At 37.1% G+C, this 20,214-nt stretch overlaps 1 protein-coding gene across 2 annotated transcripts in view; it reads left to right on the forward strand.

Moving 5' to 3' along the window:
• The window catches only part of UGCG (UDP-glucose ceramide glucosyltransferase), a 38,393-nt gene that overhangs the window by 10,409 nt on the left and 7,770 nt on the right, over positions 1-20,214 (forward strand). Inside the window, exons 2-5 of one of the 2 annotated variants that reach the window (XM_059926546.1) lie at positions 8,574-8,715; positions 16,104-16,206; positions 17,168-17,269; positions 19,176-19,288. In XM_059926546.1, coding sequence (XP_059782529.1) covers positions 8,574-8,715; positions 16,104-16,206; positions 17,168-17,269; positions 19,176-19,288 — 460 coding nt within the window. The remainder of the gene's footprint in view (positions 1-8,573; positions 8,716-16,103; positions 16,207-17,167; positions 17,270-19,175; positions 19,289-20,214) is intronic. The other variant, XM_059926547.1, reaches the window with a different exon arrangement.

The raw sequence follows: 20,214 nt of genomic DNA on the forward strand, positions 1-20,214 counted from the left end.
CCCCTCTTGTTGCGGAGCACAGGCTCCAGACGCGCAGGCTCAGTAGTTGTGGCGCACGGGCCTAGTTGCTCTGTGGCATGTGGGATCTTCCCAGACCAGGGCTCGAACCCGTGTCCCCTGCATTGGCACGCAGATTCTCAACCACTGCGCCACCAGGGAAGCCCCCTATTCTTCAAAAATGAAGCCAATCAAAACCATTGGCTAGTATATGAGGTTCATATCTCTTTTACCTAATGTGTTTCTGAAAATGTAATAAAATCAAATTTCTGAAAATCAAATGGACATGCATGTTAGGAGGGGAGATTCTGTTTCAAGAAAACTAAGAAAAGTATTAAAATCCCAGACTGTGGATCTGCTGGTCCTGGTGCCTGGACATGCTGCCGCTGACTGAGAGCTTGCGGGGTATTAGGGGCTGCGGGGAGGGGCTTTCTCTCAGGCCTGGACCCCCGGGAGGAAGGCTGCATTGTAGTCTTTGCTTTGGGGACTGTGTTAGGCGTGGTGATTTAATGGTCAACAAAACAGAATACAGTCCCCTTTGGAATGCCTCAAAATATCTTCATGAGAGACGGTGGTATTGATTGGATTACATAGTAACCAGTAGTTGCTTTGTACATTGTACCTGCTGCATTGTGGCAATTATCTTGCCTCTGCCTGTCAGCTCTGAGGGTGACAGTCTCTCCCTCGAGCAGAGCCAAGTGAAGGGGGGGATTCATGTGGCTACAGAATCCAACACTTTGAGCCAGGCTCTGAGGATAGAGGAATTTCGAGAAGCCAGGACTATGCAGCACCTCTGCCCAAGTGAGAACCCATTTAATAGTCTTAAAGGAGAGCTCACCTAAGAAAACAGTAACAGGTCATTTTGGGCAATAATAATTTGTGACATTTAATGCCTCTCACTCTCATACTTGCATTGTTTTTATACTTTTGGATGACGCCTATAGAACTTTAAATTGGTTCCTAAATTTTGAGTGTAATTTAAACCTTGAATACAATTTTAGCTTAAATATTGGATACAATTTAAACTTTACATTAAATGTTTTATCCCATGTTTTGACTTATTCTGTTTTAACCATGATTTGAGACTTTTGATGATTCCCTTTCCCCCCTTTAATCTTTCTTAATACATAAGAGTTGACTCTATGTTTAAAAAGAAAACCAAGCTTTGTGACCACCTAGAGGGGTGGGATAGGGAGGGTGAGAGGGAGATGCAAGAGAGAGGGGATATGGGGATATATGTATACATATAGCTGATTCACTTTGTTATACAGCAGAAACTAACGACATTGTAAAGCAATTATACTCCAATACATATGCTAAAAAAAAAAAAAGAAAACCAACATAATGGTCTAATCTTTAAATATATATGAAATAATCTTTAAATCTATGAATTTCCAGTCCTTCCTTTTTGTTTATATGTCGCATCAATGTTTGATATCTCTAAATCTCTTATCAGAACTATGGTAATTCAGAGAAGTTACATTTAGTGGAAAATGTCCTTAAAATTAGCAGTTTTTGAAAAAAATTACCAGTGATAGCTATCACTGAATGTTTACTTGGTGGCTTAATCTCATCTGTTTCTCACAACTATCAATACTTTATGAGGTAGGTACTGTTATTCACACTTTAAACAACAACAAGAACAACTTGAGATAAAGAAGTACTTTGCCCAAGGATACACAGCTAGTTAGCTGTGAAGCTGGTACAGAAATCCAGGCAGTCCCCCTCCAGCCCTGGCTCTTAAACCAGTATGCTATATACACTGCCAGTGATAACCTAAAAATAACCTCAGAAGTAATCCATAGGGATAGGGTAATCTGTATGGGAATTTCTCCAGTTGCTATGAATCTTAAGTTTCTGATAACTGGCAACATTTAGATCACTAGGGAGAGAGCCCTTACTTTCTCTCTTCTACAACCCTTCCCCATTCTCGTGCCACTTGTATGGCTCCTTACAGGCTCCTTGTTTTCCATCCATCCCATAACTGCTGATCTTTCTGAGAGTTTCCATCTCAGCCCTCTTCTGTTCTTACAGTAATCTAGCCTTCCTAGGTCCGTGGGTCTCAACTTTGCACTTTGGACTCACCGGGGAGGTTTTGTTTTGTTTTGTCTTGTTTTTTTAAAAAAAGCATGCTGCTGCCTGGGTCTCAACTCAAGAGATTCAGATTTATTTGGTCTGGGCATCAGGAATTTTCAAAAATAAAACTCCCCAGATGATTTTCATGTACAGTCAAGGCTGAGAACCAGCTGCTCTAGGCAGTTTATCCACAGGTGTGGCCTCTACCTGCTTACCTCTTGGTTTCACTTAATTCTCCATTACAATTCATCACTTGCCTTGCATTATCTTGCCCCTTGCCTTCCCTCATATATCAGTCTGCCCTATTATCCTGTATCCATCTCATAATTTATAGCTTCTCAACTTTCAGAATCTTGCAGAGGTAATCACGCAGCCACGTGAATTGGTACTACTACACATTCATGGTCTCAAATCTCAGCTAAGCCTACGCTGGTGTCTGGCAATACTTTGTTTCTGTTTTTAGCTCTGACACCCATGACTGGCAGCACCTCTTCTAAATCTTCACCATTTTACCTTCATTCTTGTCACATTACCTTCACTCCTACTTCACACTGTGGATCCTATCATGCCATTAATTATTTTTATTTTTTCTCTATTTACCTTTTGACTAGCTCTTTCCCCTGACCATATATACTCAAGGATTAAAAACTAAAAATAATTAAAAATTAATCTGAAAAACCCTTCTCCATCTAGTTACTCTTCGGCTCTTTTTCACTGTCAGGTTTCAGGAGAAACTAGTGTTTATTCACTGTTGTCACAGCTCACCTCTCATTCATTTGCTTCTTAACCATTTTTATCTATCTGCCCCTTGCCCAGAGTACCCTGAGGTCACCAGTGTTCACACATTCTAGTGGACATTTCAGTTCTGTGGACTTTTCAATCCAGTGGACATTTCAGTTCTTATCTTGTGCCCTTGACAGCATTCAATGTTTTTCTTTCTTGAACCCTTTCAAAAAGAAAACAGCCCAGCCAAATAAACCCTTCTGTGACTTCACTTTCTTCCTGGCTCTCTTTCTACTCTCCTGGTCACTCACTCTTGATCTCCCTCATGCATTACTGGTTCTGTAATATTAGTATATTGATTTGTGGCCACCTGCTAATGGCATTCTCCACCTGGGAGAGATTATGTATTTACCAAACTGTGGGCGACTCCCATGTTTTCATCTCTAGACTAACCATACCTTCCAGCTCTATTTAGCCAACCATTTTTTACTCTTCATTTATTTAACATTTTTTAAAATTGTGAACATACTATGTATCATTGTTGTGTTGGACCCTAGAGACTTGACAGCCTACTGTAGTGTGTCTTCAAGTGTGGTTCACTGCTAGCCTGCATCAGAATCATTTGAGATGTTTGTGAAAATGCAGATTCTGAGGCGCTGGAATGGTCCAGTAAGTTGTGATTTCTGCCTGTGGGCGTTTTGTCTACTAAACGTTTAAAAAAAAAACAGGAGTCTCCTGGCCTGGAAATTGTCTCAGAGCAGTAAGCTGAGGCAGTTGGAGGACTCGCCTCATTCGTTTTTCATGTCTTAGGAATCACTTCTTTACCTGATATTCAGTATCTTAAAAACCATTTCCTATTGTTTGTCTGCTTTTTTTGTTTGTTTGTTTCAGGTGGGAGAGTAAATCCAGTTCCTGCTTCTTCATATTGTCCAAAAGTTGAAGTCCTGAGGCGTGAGAGAGGGGAAGCCAGGGGTTTTTATACTTACGTAAAGTGAGAGACAAAGTCGCAGACTATTTGTAATAACCCAAAGCTGGAAACAACCCAGAAGTCCATCACCAGAAAGTAGATAAAGTGTGGTATACAAGGAATACTATGCAGCTGTGAGACTGAATGAACTATAATAACTGTACCAACAAGGACGGTCACAAACATGGTGTAAAGTGAAAGGAGCCAGACACAAAAGAGTATGTCCTACGAGGTTCCATTTAGATAAATTTTTAAACCAGCAAAATTAGTCTATGGTGTTTGCCGTCAGGATGCGGTTACCTTGAGGAGAGGGTAGTTAGTAGAAGGGCACGTTCATGAGCTTCTGGGGTTCTGGTAAGACTCTGTTTCTTGAGCTGGGTACTGGTTCCATGAGTGTTTCACTTTGAGAAAATTCATTGAGCTGTGTACTTACATGTGACTTTACTATATGTGTTACATATCAAGAAAAAGTACTCCTTGGCTCCCCTACAAAAAGGTCAAGGCTTCAAGCCAGATGCACGATGGGAAGGTAGAAGTGGATTCCCAGTATAGCAGCTGAAACTGAGAAAGTGCTGTACCCTGGATCCTGCAAGAAAGCAAGTTACCTGATCAAGCTAAGGGTGGAAACGGGCACCCAGAGGAAATCCTGTGCAAGGTGTCAGGGCAGTAAGCTCACGTTCATGCCACCTAGGTAATGCAGAAACCCTGACCTGAGATACTTAAATAAAAACTGCTTTGAAACCAGGAAACCTTGCAAGACCCTGTCAGAGACACTCATGAAACTGGCCCACTTGGGGGACTTCACCATTCAGGCCACTTTTGAGACTCCAGGCAAATGGGCTGTTGTTCATAATTTGAAAACTACAAATTAGTTTACAACACACTGGCCATGGCCAAGGTACCCATCGGCATCATTTCTGTGTGTGGCAGGCAGAGTTCAGGTAGGTATTCTTGCTCTAGAGCGTGGCTCTGTTGGCCTCTGTAGGAGTTTTATAAGGAGAAGAGCTTCTGTATGCGGGCCCCTCCCCCGTTAAACCACAGCTCCTTGACAGTATGGAGTCCGTCTGTTCGTCATGGTATCACCAGTGCATAGGATAATGCCTAGTGTACGTTTGGGCTCAGAATAGATTTGTTCAATAAGGGAACGCTGAGTAGTCATGGAACACCACTCTGTGCACAGCAGAGTGTTATGTGATTGCGTGTGTGCGTGCACGTGTTGACTTAATGGATATTCTTTTTTTTTTTTTGATAAGCATTTCAAGTAATTTGTAGCAAGGGGCTATGTCAGTTGTATTACATAAGTCAAAACAATACTCTCCAAAGTAGGATACTTGTATGCTAGGGGGCAAACTGTAAGATGACCCCTTGGGGTGTGGAGGGAAAATTGTGTGTGTGTTTGTATGTTAGAGAGGCGGGGGGTGGGAAAGGGAGGGAGAGGACTAGATACATAGATAGACAGATATTGGGAGGAGGCACAAATGAGAATTTTTTTAAAGGTCCTGTGATATAGTTGCGCTTATAATGATTTTGAGTAGAAATTTCAGATATAGTACTTATCATCAATTCACTTCACTGTAAACCTGGAGAGGGCTTCATTGTTGTTTGGCAGGTCAGCCTATCTTTGATAAAATGCTGCATTCTTGATATGAAAGGATAGGAGGTATATCTATATTAGCATTTAAAGTAAAATGTCTTAATGAAGACAAAGGGAAGAAGGGAAAAACAGGATCAACGCTACACTGTTTAGCACAGTTTAAATTAACCTTGTTTTTCATCTAAAGCCTCGCCAAATGCAGTGTGTTAGTGGGCTAGGTTTTTCCATAATTGGTCATCACCTCACATGCATGTTTTGTTACAATTTAATAGCACTTAATGAGCATACAATGGGACCAATAGATAAAAATTGCTATGATTTTAGACTTCTTATTCTAGCCTCCATGTCTCAAACCCTTTCATGATTTCAGTGTCATTGCCTCTCATTCTCTCTGTGCTGCATTCTGGATAATTTCTTCAAATCTAGATTCCAGTTCTCCAGTTGTCTTTTGAACTGTGTGTATGCAACTTCTCTATGACCTGTCTATTGAGTTTCTGATGTCAGTGACCGCCATTTTCATTTCTAGACGTTGTGTAGTTCTTTTCATATATTCGTGGTCACATATGATGGTCTCTCTCGTTCCATCTCTTAGGTTTTGTTCAAGCAACACCTATAGTTTGTGTTCTGGGTTCCAAACCCACGTGGTTAGGTGTTCTCCAGGGAGCCTTTTTGCTTTTGTTCCATTTTGCTTCGGACTGAATCCAAGATAGGCAGCATCCCCATCTTCCCTCTGTGGTCCAGAAGTTTTCTACTTTGCCTGTAAGAGATTCCATATTTATTCAAGGTTCTTCAGACAGATGTACCATCATTCCTGTCTCAGGCTTGTCACCATCTCTAGGTCACTAGGGACCAACAGATGGTCACAGTGCAAGTATTGTCTCCAGCACTACTCACTCAGGAGTTTCTCCTCATTTCTGACTTGGGACGCTTTCCTTTTATTTCTAACAGTTTAGTCATATATTTAAAAACATGCTTTTAGTGTGTTTGTATTAAGAAGGAGGAGAGAAAATTATAAATATTATGTCAGAATTTCACGTGTGTATGTTTTGGCTTGAATATGCATTTTTTAAAATCTCTGGAAAGATAAGTAAGAAACTAATAATGCTGAGGAGGTGGTGATGGCAGCAAGACAGATGGGGGACAGGAGTGACAGGGAGACTTCTTTATATGAACCTCTTGATATTTTTAGTGATTTGAACCATGTGGATACATAAATGTTTCAACCAATTAAGTATATAATATAAACTTTTCCTTCTGGCAGTCTAGATGTTCTGTACTGGGTGGATTTCTCGAGACATCTAGTCTACTATTTTGTTAGAAATGGAATAGTGGTCATATTTGTGGTTATATAAATTTTAGATCATGGTTTTACCTCTTTCCAGCCCTCTAGATGAACCCTGTAGATCAATATTTTCCAAACTATCTGTGGCAAAGGATCAGTTCTTTAAAAGTTTTCCAATCTGTCATGGATTGATACTTTGGTAAAACTACAGTGAAAATAAATGACTAATCATATGCTTGGATGGCATGGCAATGTCAAGCTGCTATAAAAGTTTCTAAATGCTTTCTCTCCATTTCTTTTCATCATTGGCCAGTAAAAAGCAACTTGTGGACCACTGCCACACTGAACAGCACTGCTGTAGATGGTGCTCATTATTTTCTGGCGTTTGATGTTACGGATGAAAAATTGAGACCACACTGTTCTTTAAATTTTTTGTTGGTTTAAATTTTTTTCCATTGTAGGTAGTAACCTGCTTTTCTTTCCGTAAAGATGCATTATGGCAGCGGTCCCCAACCTTTTTGGCATCAGGGACCCGTGGAAGACAATTATTCCATGGATGGTGGTGGGGGGAGGGGATGGTTCAGGCGGTAATGCGAGCCATGGGGAGCTGCAGATGAAGCTTCGCTCACTCTCCCGCCGCTCACCTCCTGCTGTATGGCCCGGTTCCTAACAGGCCTCCGACCTGGGGGGTTGGGGACCCCTGCTTATGGCCTTATCTGAAACATGAGATGTTTGCTGCAGCACACCCCTGCCTTAATTAGGGGAGTGAGCCTGGGGCTAACTTCTGTGGATGATGGTACTGGTATACTTCCAGAAGTCATTCATAGATGAATAGTATATTTCACTATGCATTGATACTGGCATTTTCTTGATCTTCTAGAAGGGTTGGTTTTCATGCTATTAAGTCCGGGCCGCCATCTGGCTGCCAGCAACTATAAGATGCCATTGATTTCAGAGATGTTAAAATGTGGAAGAATGTGTCTTAAAATATCCTGCAGTTGGCCCCGTGATTGTCCCAGCCTCTAATTACTGTTGAGTGCTTGGAGACCTGCTTATGAGAAGGAGGGAAGACGCCTTTGGTGACTTTCTTTAGAAACTTCAGCACTCTGCTGAAGGGCATCTCCTCTCTTTATTGTGACAACCTGACATGAACTGGAGCACATTCTGTCTTCTCTAATTGGCATGGCTCCCCCCATTGGGAGCCCTGTGCTACGTCCCCCATAGGATGGAGCAGCTCTGAGAACCTTGGCCAACTTATCTGTGATTTGGTGGCACTGGTATATCTTCTAGTGTCCTTAATAGGCATTTCTGTGATCACTGAGATTTTTTTTCTTACCTTCAATTTCCCTCTATTCCATCCCTGCCATTCTGAGATTGTGGACATTGGGAGTTCTGATAGTTATCCCATTTTCTTGCTTGCCATGCAGGCTGGCTTGGTAGTTCTTTCAATCAGTGGTTGTGTGGACTGTTTGTTAATAGAAATTTCTCAAATTCTGGTTACTCTTCCATATTTTTCTGGTGCAAATAGGGGTTTTTTTTCCCTGCTATGTTTATAGTTCTTTGGCCACCTTGATGGCGATTTGGGAGGAAGGGCAGTTAATGTGTGGGCTAACACTCTCATGTATTTCTTCAGCCGGTATTTATTGAATGCCTGCTCCAGGCCTAGCACTGTTCTGGGTTCTGAGAGTACAGCGGTAAACAACAGTCTTAAGCTTCAGCCTTCACTGGAACATTCACCCTGCTTAGTTCTGGTTTTCCGCAACTGGAAGCTTACCTGGTTCTACTTTCTTTCATTTTCAGATATCCCTTTCGAAAGATGCCACTTAAAAAAAAAATTCAGTAATTTTTGGTAGCTTGATACATACTTTATATAGATTTGGCCCTAATATGTTCTCCAGAAATGTATGTTAATATATGTATCATTCGCTTTTTAGCCGATTACACCTAAACAAGAAGGCAACAGACAAACAACCATATAGCAAGCTCCCAGGGGTGTCTCTTCTGAAACCACTGAAAGGAGTAGATCCTAACCTAATCAACAACTTGGAAACATTCTTTGAATTGGATTATCCCAAGGTAAGTACAGTGTTGTACTCATAGGAATGGGCGGGCTAGACCATACTTTTTTTTTCTTATAATAAACACTTAGAGAGAAATTTTGACACTGTATCAGGTGAAGGTATTAAAAATGCATGATGGTGTTGGCTTCATCATATTTATGCTCTAATAATAGTAGTAGTAGTAGTAGTAGTAGTTGTTGTGGTTGTGGTTGTCATCACAGGACAGAAACGGGGTTGAGGAAGGGGTATAAATTCCTTTTCTAACTACCTATATGTCAACCTGAATTAGAAATCCCTGAATAAAGCTCCTGGAACGCAGACAGTGTTAAGTGCCCGGTAGTTTGAGTATGAAAATCTTATTCCATGAGAGTCGCAGTGAAAGTGAGAAAGCAATATTCAGTGGTCAGAAATGGGATGCAGGACAGCTAGAACTAATGATAAATCCCCTTGAGAATCTGACTTTTGGGGTTAGAATTAGTGGTAAGGTGGAGCTTCATCAATATCTGATTTTTCACAGGGAGATCAGCTCGGTGCTTTGCGACCACCTAGAGGGGTGGGATAAGGGAGAGTGGGAGGGAGACGCAAGAGGGAGGAGCTATGGGGATGTATGTATATGTATAGCTGATTCACTTTGTTATACAGCAGAAACTAACACACCATTGTAAAGCAATTATACTGCAATAAAGATGTTAAAAAAAAACACCTAATTTTTGATTTCTTGATTTTTCTGGGTTTTAATACCTAATTGTATTGCTTATATCTTTTATCTATATAATCTGTTTATCTATAAACTCAATGTACTTCCTTCCTTGGAGACTTCAGTTTTCTTGAGATGGGAGTATTCTTTTTATTTCTTCCCTTTAGTTTCTTAGGAAAACTTAATATTTCTTAATTTTTGTATTTAGTTTTATGGCAGCTTTTTCAATTGCCTATTTGAGACGCTGCTTTTAAAAGCATGTTCTGGCAGTGGTAGATTACTTGTGAAAATATGTCTAAATTTCTACCTGCTTGATTTTCAGTCCAGTTTAATTTTCCCTCTGTGGTCTCTACTCACTTTCCTCAGTTTTTACCGTCATTGCCTCAGTTTTTCCATAGTTTTTGCCAGTCGGAGACTCTTTCCTTCCTATTTCTTTAGAACAATGTCGCCCAAGTAGTGAGAAAGAAGATGACATCTACACACCACATTTCTCATGGTGACTGGTTTTCACGCTGTTATTTCTTTTCTTTTAAGAAGAAGAAAACACAGACGTGGTAGCCTTAATTCAGCTCTTATTCAGTATGTAGACATGAGTATCATTCAGTTATTTTTTAGTGTTGCTATATTATTGCTTTTGGAGTTTTGGAGTCTAGGCATTTGAAGCTAATTTGAAGCAGAAAATTATGTATTTCTTCTAGTTTGTGTGTGTACATATATTTAATAATTTTAGAGATCTGAATCATATGCATGCATTATCTGTTCAATAAATTAAATATATAATTAGAAGAAATAAGAAGATTGGTACTTGATTTTTTTTTTTCAAACTAAAAATGCAAAAAGTGGCCTTTGATAATTCAGGGAGGATGAGACAAACAAAATTAATTGTAAAATAAGCTTTGCAATAAGAAAAATGGAAGTTTTTCAAGCCTCACCTTATATAAGTAAATGCAAAGGAGAATTTATTTTTGTGAATGAAAGAATATTTTCATTGATTATTGATTTCATTGATTTCATTGATTTCATTGATTTTTTATGAATAAATTTCAGAGCATAGTGTGGAACCATATGCATTTATCCTTGTGAAACTTAATCTCACAAATTTCAATTTTTTAACCATCATGCAACCCTTTCCCCTTTCCCTATTCAACCACTCTTAAAACTTAGTTATGGAATTTTTATGTTGCTGCTCTTGTGATATAATAGTCCTGGAATTTAAAATGGTTTTGGAAGTTAGTGTGGGTTTAAAGAGTTTCTTAAAATAACCCCAGGAACATATGTATCCATTAACTATGAACATTTGGGATGAATCAATAATTGATTTCTTCTTCTGAATGAAGTTTTTTTTTATACAGTTTGGAATTATCTCCAGAGCTCTAGTTTTTCACTTAGTTCTTTTTCCACTTAAGTTATGTCATTAAGACATTTATTTGGTTGAGGAGAAAGCTGTTTGACCCATTACAAAAATGAATAACATTATATGCAAGAGATTGTTTTCATTCTTTTCTAATTCATAATTTTATTTTCTAATTACAAAAGAATTGTTAGCTGCGTAAAAAGAACATTTAGAAAGCAGAGCAAAAGTGCAAAGTACCTGCAATCTAAAGGGAAATGTTGATCTCACCGCACTGTATTTGCTTTTTAAAAGACAAAACGCAATGGCAATTCTATAGGAGACTGAAGTTAAACCACTGAAATCGCACAAATCTGAGTGTGAACATGAGTTGTTTGTGTCATCAAGGAGGCATGTAGTCATGAAATGAACATTTGTGTGACTGCTAGGCCCAGCGCACTTTAATATTCTCCATTTGTCAAATGTGAACATTGTTTTATAAAAGTATGGAAACGTTTTTGTTCTGGATGTAACTCTTTCCCTCTGTTATTTGATTTGGAACCTTAGAGGCCATTTGGAAATATGTATATAACATATTGAAATTCTAAAATTTCGTTTAATTTTAGACATGTGCAAGAAGATTTATTACTGACACTTGTTCTGAATTTCTAGGTTTAAATTTTGGTGAGACTGTTATTATACTAAGTGCCCTGAAAGATATCCATGCTTTAAATATCTTGTAAATCCACCTTATATTGATATTTATTCCTTGGGGAAAAAAAATTCTTGGAAAAAATATAAGAATAAAGAAAATGAATGCAATTCATTTTTCACAAAATCGAGTACTCATTTGGCATCAGCATAGAAGAAGGCATTTAGGCAGAAATTCAGCCATAGTAGGAGGATTCAGTAATCTGCATCTAAAGTGTCTTGATGGCTTTACTTTAGTAAATTCTGGCCATATGAAGAATTTTAAAATGAATGAGTAGAGTTATTAACAGAGTGAGGTTATGGTAATTGTGACTTTCTTTTCTTTTTTGCAAATATAGAATGGGTTTAAAATGTTATAAGTCCAGTGCCATACTTGGATTCTTTATTGTCACTGATGACAATAAAGAATTTAAAAAGATTGAAAATAGGTTCAATTATTGAAAGATCGGCACAATACGTGTAAGAAAACTACTACGTCTGAAAGATTAGCGTTTTACCAAATAAATTTGAAAAATCATGTAAACTACCTAGTTCTTGAAAGTAAGTAAGTTTTTGATATAACTTATCAAAACTTTGAATTCAGAGCAGTTTTCTTACAAAACATCTTCCTTTCACTCAAAGGAAGCATCTATCTTTCACTCAAAATTACCCTAGGACAAACGTATTAACTTAACAAATCTATTCATCATCTACTCAGTGCCAGAGAATGTTCTAGACATTTGGAGTCTAAGTCCTTCCTGTTGTAGAAATTATATTCTGCTGTAATCCAAATATCATCATAACATTTTTTTTAAACGTGTGTAATTTATAAATAATTCAAGGTATTCTTACTTGATATGCAATATAATCGATTAATATATGTTGAAAAATTTTTTCTATTTTAAGAGGATATTTTATGTGGTTTAGTATGGTAGAGTTTACATTCCTAATATCTACAGGGCTGAATCAGTGAGGAGATTTTTTAATATTATTTATATATCTAAATTGAATATTATTTATGTATCTAAATTTATTCATAAAAGCAAAGTAGAATTTATAATTATTGCAGTTTCAGATATTTAATTCTTAAATATCAAAGGACCAAATACCAGTTTACGGATTGTCTATACCTCTCTTGTACTTAGCCTTTTAGTCATTTCAGTGTTTGAAAACAAAAAGGGAAAATTAGTCAGTTTAGCTATTTGTATAGCAAGCTTACTAAGATGAGGCTAACCTCATCTAAAATACTCTGGGGTTATTTCTAGATTTTATGTATTCATTACTGTGCCCATTCATAGTGGAATTTACTATACCTTATATCTCTTTCAGGTTTATAAATGTTTTCTTGAAATATTTTTAAAGTATAATATTTTTAATAAATGCTGTATTTTTGAACACATATTTATGCCTAGTTCTTTTGATAGTATAAAAATATCTGAAAAATTATTTTTGTGTTAGCTAAGAAAACTTTTAACCAACTTAATATCTTATGTTTTACCAATTGCAGTGTAGTCGGAGTGATTTAACTATTTAAGTACAGAAATTCCTAGCAAATTAAATGTTGATCAAACATAGAGATTCTAGCTGAAAAATGAAGATTCTTGGTTAAAATCTGATACTTTAGAAAACACTTGGAATACTACCTCCAATTTGGTATAATTTTTAATATCAGAAACAACTAAGGGAAAGTTATATCTTTAATAAGAGTCTGAACATTTTTTAGATAAAGTGAATTGAGTTTCATCTGCGCTCTGGCTAATCAGGAGGTATTTGTTTTTCATTTGAAATTAAGTTTAAGAGGTGTAATCAATAAAAACAAAAACTTTAAATCTTGCATTTGGATAAAGGTAAACTATACCTCCCTTACTTATACTAACACCATATACTTCTGAAAAAGTTTTTGCTACAACCTAGTATAGCCTTTTTCTTCCCATTGAGTAGATGTCTAGTACTATATATTACAGAGTTTTCTCTTACTGAGGAAAAAGCCAAGAGTAGGTTTTTAATAATATTTTATGGAATTGTATTACTTATAAACATATTCTTTCACTATATTTACTTACACCTGTAAAACGGCATAAATTATAAAAGCATAAAACTATGCTATGTTCGGAAAAACAATGAACTCTTTAGAGCAAGCCTGACTGAGCAACTCACTATAGTAGGAAAGCTAATTGTTACTTACACCCTTTGGAAAGTCACTTAACCTTTCTAATCTTCATCGTTAAGGTCTGCGTCTTGTTGGCTCAAGCAAACATTTTGGTTGGGAGGATGGCTGACTTTTTATGGGACTTAGAGTCAACCCTTGAAGAAGTTTCAGGGTGTGGCAGGAATGGTGCCCATCCCATTCTCAGATTTTTATCTGATCTCTGGAGACCAGTGGCTGTAAAGTTGCTTAATTATTTCAATACCTCTAAGGTGGCAATTTTGGTCAGTCATCATGAGAGGTAGATATTGGATAGAGTATGTAATAACTATAGGTAGAAAGTATGAGGAAAGTATACATTGCTTTTCCCCTTTACTTTTTTTTTTTTTTTATTGGGGTATAGTTGCTTTACAACAAAGTGAATCAGCTATATGTATACATATATCCCCTCTCTCTTGGACCTCCCTCCCACCCCCCCCAATCCCACCCATCCCACTCACAGAGCACCAAGCTGAGCTCCCTGCGCTATACAGCAGCTTCCCACAAGCTATCTGTTTTGCACATGGTAGTGTATATATATCAATCTCAATCTCCCAATTCATCCTCCCCCAACCTTGTGTCCACACGTCCCTTCTCTACGTCTGCATCTCTATTCCTGCCCTGCAGATAGGTTCATCTGTACCATTTTTCTAGGGTCCACACATATGCGTTAATATACGATATTTGTTTTTCTCTTTCTGACTTACTTAACTCTGTATGACAGACTCTTAGGTCCATCCAGGTCTCTACTTAATTATTGAGAAAACTTTTTTTTCACTTGAAAAAGAAAATCTTACCTTGTTAGCTAAACTTCCTTTATTTACCTTAGTCCTGGTCCTTATGTGCTCAACCACTAAATTCTATGCTGCCACTTTTTGCTGAGATAATGTATCAATATATTAGGTGAACAGTAATTATTGTGCTCAAGGCACTGTACACATTTTATTTCCACTTTTTACTTGTGTATGCTTATCAATGGAAGTAAATCAAACAGGCCTTCCCATTACCTTAGCTTTAGTCCCTGTATATTAGACACCTAAAAAATTGCGTCCTCAACTTTTTGTATTTTTTAGAACACATAGCTTTGTTATTTTCTCATGGACATAATTAACCTTCCTCCTTTGCTTAAAAATGTTCAATCTGTCTTAGAAAGAAGGTTTGGTTGGAAATTTGCTATTGAGTCAGCATGAATTTATCACCACTTTTGAAAAAAATTACTGCTTAGAATACATAGCCCACAAAATAATAGAGTAGCATCTGTATGTGTGAAAGCAAACACTTTAAAAAAATTCAGTAGTTTACTAAATGGTATCTTAGAGCTCAAGATTTTATAAACTTAGTTACATGTCAGAATCCCCTCAGATGCTCTGATTCAGAAGTTTAAGAGTAGGGCCCAGTATTCTCTTTTTAAAAAAATTGTCTGAGGGTAATTTTGACACAGCCAGCCAAGTGCTAAGAAATGACTTCCTTAGTGTACAATCAGAGAGTAAACATAGGGCTTCCCCAGTGGCGCAGTGGTTAAGAATCCACCTGCCAATGCAGGGGACACAGGTTCGAGCCCTGGTCCAGGAAGATCCCGCCGCGGAACAACTAAGCCCGAGCGCCACAACTACTGAGCCTGCACTCTAGAGCCCGTGAGCCACAACTACTGAAGCCAGCAGGCCTAGAGCCCATGCTCCGCAACAAGAGAAGCCATCGCAATGAGAAGCCTGCGCACCGCAACAAAGAGTAGCCCCAGCGGGCCACTACTAGAGAAAGCCTGCGCACAGCAATGAAGACCCAATGCAGCCAAAAAAATTAAATAAATAAATTAAAAAAAAAAAAAAAGAGTAAACATGGGTCTGGGCAAAATAAAATCCTGGGTGTTTTCATAGTTAAAAGGCTAAGTGTGCTTTTCAGGATACATTTTTAATCAAATCAGATTCTATTTTACTTCAGAAAATTATTATACAACAAAACATCTAATCTCACTTTGTCCTTGTGAAGAGTTTGGGAAACCTCTTTAAATTTATCATAGTGGTATTCAATATGTAATTTTTAGCACCTTGATGAAATGATATTAAGTTCAGAGACAAAGCAGCTAGGGAACGAAGGGTGTGTTCATTTTGGTTGCTTTCTATGTTGCTTTTACACTGCTAGGCACCCTGTGAGCATCTAGTAAATCTTCAGTGATGAAGGCCATGGAGAAGCTTAGAATCCAGTTGAATCATTAGGCCATGCCTATCTGGCAATGGCAAGACTTCAGCTGTGGGCCCTGCCAATCTCTTCATTCTCTCTTTGGCTTGCAAACAGGCCCCTTCTGGAGAAGCTGTTTTCGGTTAAAGCAACACTTGATAATCCTTTAAGTGTCTGCATCCATTATGAATACTCTCTTAACTTTTAAACTTTGTGTGTACAATTGCTTGTTTTTCTTAATGCTTTTTCATCTATCAGTAAATGCTAATAATAAGTGGTTATCTTTGGAAAAGAGGTTAATTTACATAAAATGTGTTCTTTGACTAGTATGAAGTACTCCTCTGTGTCCAAGATCATGATGATCCAGCCATTGATGTGTGTAAGAAGCTTCTTGGAAAATATCCAAATGTTGATGCTAGATTGTTTATAGGTAAGTAACAAATTCTACAATAACCTTTTTGCTTTAATATATTAAATATCAGTAATCTTCTTTGCATTAAACTATAGATTAGGGTGCTAGACACCCATTAAGTTATTAGCATGTTTACTTTACGCATGTTTGTTAGATACAGTGAAAGGTGTTTCTGTCCTTTTGAGAAGACTTAAGTTATAAAGACAAAGTTTTTTTTTCATATCTAGGATTAACAGAATTATCCCAAATTGTGTTTCACTCGTCAGTCAGACATGAGAGTCTGTTATTTTTGTTTCTTTAATATTTTCAATCTATGGCCTTTTCTGTATCTCATTGATTATAATTGGGACTGAGGGATAGAATTCATTTTTGTAATATTTCAAAAAGAATATTTTTCCAAAAGCCTACAGGCTTATTCTAAAGACTCATTAGAGGTATATTTGCTATTAAATATTGATTAATGTTTACTATTAATGCAAGCACTTAAGAATTAGAAAACTGAAACTAATGAATTTTCAAAGATAAATGATGTAATTTTCTTTTTGAGAATGAACAATTTTTTTCTAAATATATTATTATGAATAATAGGAAACATAATGGGTTTTTTGGCTTTTTTTTATGTATGATGGTTTCACCTACTATTTTCTTTTTTTTTTTTGAATTTTTGAATTTTATTTTATTTAGTTTTTTATACAGCAGGTTCTTATTAGTTATCCATAGTGGTGTATACATGTCAATCCCAATCTCCCAATTCATCCCACCACCAGTGTCCACCACCACCCTGCGCCACTTTCCCCCCTTGGTGTCCATATATTTGTTCTCTACATCTGTGTCTCAAGAGAAACATAATGTTAAAGTATGTTTGTTTAAATTATTAAACCTGCAAGTACTTTTTACTTCTCTCTACTATGTATATGTATAATAGAAAATATTTCCAATATTGCATGAATTGTTCACTGCTGTACTTTAAAATTTTTAGGTGGCAAAAAGGTTGGCATTAATCCTAAAATTAACAATTTAATGCCAGGATATGAAGTTGCAAAGTATGATCTTATATGGATTTGTGATAGTGGAATAAGAGGTGAGGTTTTTCTTATTTATTTTGCAGAACTATTCATTCAATGATAAAACGCCAAGAGCAGTCTGAGAATACATTTATCAATCCTATTTGTTTGCCTAATAAAGTAATTCATTTTATCATTATTTCATGGTAATATGTCAAGTTATGCTTACTAAGATTTTGATGTTTTTTATACTAACCTAGAATGTTACATGTGTGAAAATGTTTTCATTTTGAAGAGAAAATTCCAACTATTAAAAAAAAAAAAATAGTCGGGCCTTCCCTGATGGTGCAGTGGTTAAGAATCCGCCTGCCAATGCAGGGGACACGGGTTCGAGCCCTGGCCCGGGAAGATCCCACAAGCCGCGGAGCAACTAAGCCCGTGCGCCACAACTACTGAGCCTGCGCTCTAGAGCCCACGAGCCACAACTACTGAAGCCCGCGCGCCTAGAGCCCGTGCTCCGCAACAGGAGAAGCCACCACAGTAAGAGGCCTGCACACCTCAAGGAGTAGCCCCCGCTCGCTGCAACTAGAGAAAAGCCCGCACGCCGCAACAAAGACCCAATGCAGCCAAAAAAAAAAAAAAATAGTCGTGGTCCGGTATATAGTCTATGAGCTTTTTCATAGGTGTAAGTTTTCCCTTATTCATGTGACATCTTTTACTTTAATCTGTTTGTGGCATGCGCAATGTACTGTCTCATGCAAAGGGACAGAAATTAATAGGTGCGTATTTTACTAGAATTACATACATTTATTAGAATACATTCATGGCTTTTTACCTAGCTGATTTTATCAGGAATTATTTCAATAATAATGTTTTCAATTATATTGAAATTATAATTTCAATATCAATATACTGACATTATAATTTGTATTTTTGCATTTTTAAACATTTATACTTACAATAATTTTGGTGTTCTGTAATATTCTGTTATATTCTAATTGCCTCAAGTTTTTCAGCCTCAGCACTTCTGGGCTGGGTAATTCTTTGTTGTCAGGGCTGTCCTGCAGGATGTTAGCAACATCTCTGGCCCCTACCCACTAGATGCAGTAGTAGCCGCTGTTGGTTGTGACAGCCAGAACTGTCTCTGGACATTGCCAGATGTCCCCTACAGGGCAGTAGCTGAGAACCACTACCCAGACTACCTGTATTTAAGGTCCAAATACACTTTTATACAGTAGATTTAGTTCTTAAATACTTGAAGGAAATAAAAATGAAGTCGTATAAAATGATATGAGATTTTTTTCTATTTAAAAATGGGAAAATGATTTAAATTTTATCAGCTTGAAATGTGCAAATTTGAAAATTAATAGTAAGTGTGGCACTCCTACTTAATTAGATCATGACAGATCTGTCAATTCGTGGTCAGAGATTACATTCGTTTTTCACATTTGCTATCTTAAATTATTTACTATCATATATTTGCTATGTTTTCAGTGTATCAGTCTCTGTCAAGTATATTCTCATTCAATTCCAATTAGCAGTTTTGAGAGAAAATATCTCATACCCCCAGAAAGAGGAGGCTCATTCCCTATGGTTGGAATGGAGGAGTCATAGTGAACACTGAGCCCCTTTGACCTCTGCTCCTGTACCTTTTGTACTAGGACATATTGTCCGTTATTCCAGTTGGGAGGTTCAGAAACGGACTGTTAACGTTTTCAAGGTACATCCTGCCCCTGCTACATATTAGTTATGTACCAGCCTGCAAGTGTCCAGAATAAATTAGCTACCATAAGTTAACCTCTCTGAAATTTTGTATTCTACTCAGAAAGGTGATTGAGATTCATTTTATTAGACCCACATACAAAGAAAAACATTTATTAAGAATTTAATAACTCATAAATTATATTTTACATTAGTGGGCATTTTACTAAAAGGAAATTGTTTCCTCTCTCCCTCTGCACCTTTTTTTCTTTTGCAACCTAGTGATTCCAGACACACTCACGGACATGGTTAACCAAATGACAGAGAAAGTAGGCCTGGTTCACGGGCTGCCATATGTAGCAGACAGACAGGGCTTTGCCGCCACGCTAGAACAGGTAAGTGCAATGGTTATAAATAATATTCTTGTTATCAGATCCCTAATCTTCCAGAAGCTTGAGACTATGCTGAGAGTTGGGATGAGCTACCTGAAGTTAACTGTATTAAGTCTGCTTTAACCTGCTGAGTTCTGGCATCCTCAAGTTGAGAGTAGCTGTTTTCATTAGTGAAGAAATGCTTAAGTATCATGAAGTATTTCAAATATATAAAAAAAGGAAAATTGTTCATACAAGTCATTATAAAATCCATTTGATTTCCTGCTATAACAGACTTCTAAAAATTATCTGAGCAACTTATTTTATGTTTTCCCTTTTTACTCCTCACCTTTTAACAGAAATATAAACTTATGTGTAGGAAAATATAAGTTATGGGGAAAAATATAATAAGCAAAAAGATCAAAACACAAACCACTCCCAGAACCCTACCATTAGAGGAAGTTTCTATTTTTAAAAATTAAGGTTGTTTGTTTTTCTTTTAGCATTAGGACTCTCTTTTTTTCTTCCTATGTACCTTCTAAAAAACAAAGTGGAGATAATACTCAAAATAATTTATATCTTATTTTTGTCACTTCATAAACTTTTCCCCATATCATTAATATTATTTTATAAAAGTATAATTTTTATTGGCTTTATCATAGTCTATCATATGTATGTCCTATACTTAACCATTCCTGTACTGTTAAACATTCAGGAGGGAAGACTTAATGTTATAAGGGAAGGATATACAGTTTCAGTCTCTAAATATACCAACTTGCTTTTAAGCATATCTGCATTTATGTTCTTTTGAATTGCAATCATCTGAGGGTGAAAGGTACATTGTAGAAACTTGTATTTAATCTTTGGGAATTTGAACCATGAGGTCTTTCTTAATATTGCCTGTGAGTATATTTGTCCCGCTGCAAGAAATCATTAGTCTTAAATACCAG

Source organism: Balaenoptera ricei, chromosome 6 (genome assembly GCF_028023285.1).
Source record: "Balaenoptera ricei isolate mBalRic1 chromosome 6, mBalRic1.hap2, whole genome shotgun sequence".
Classification (NCBI taxonomy): Eukaryota; Metazoa; Chordata; class Mammalia; order Artiodactyla; family Balaenopteridae; genus Balaenoptera; species Balaenoptera ricei.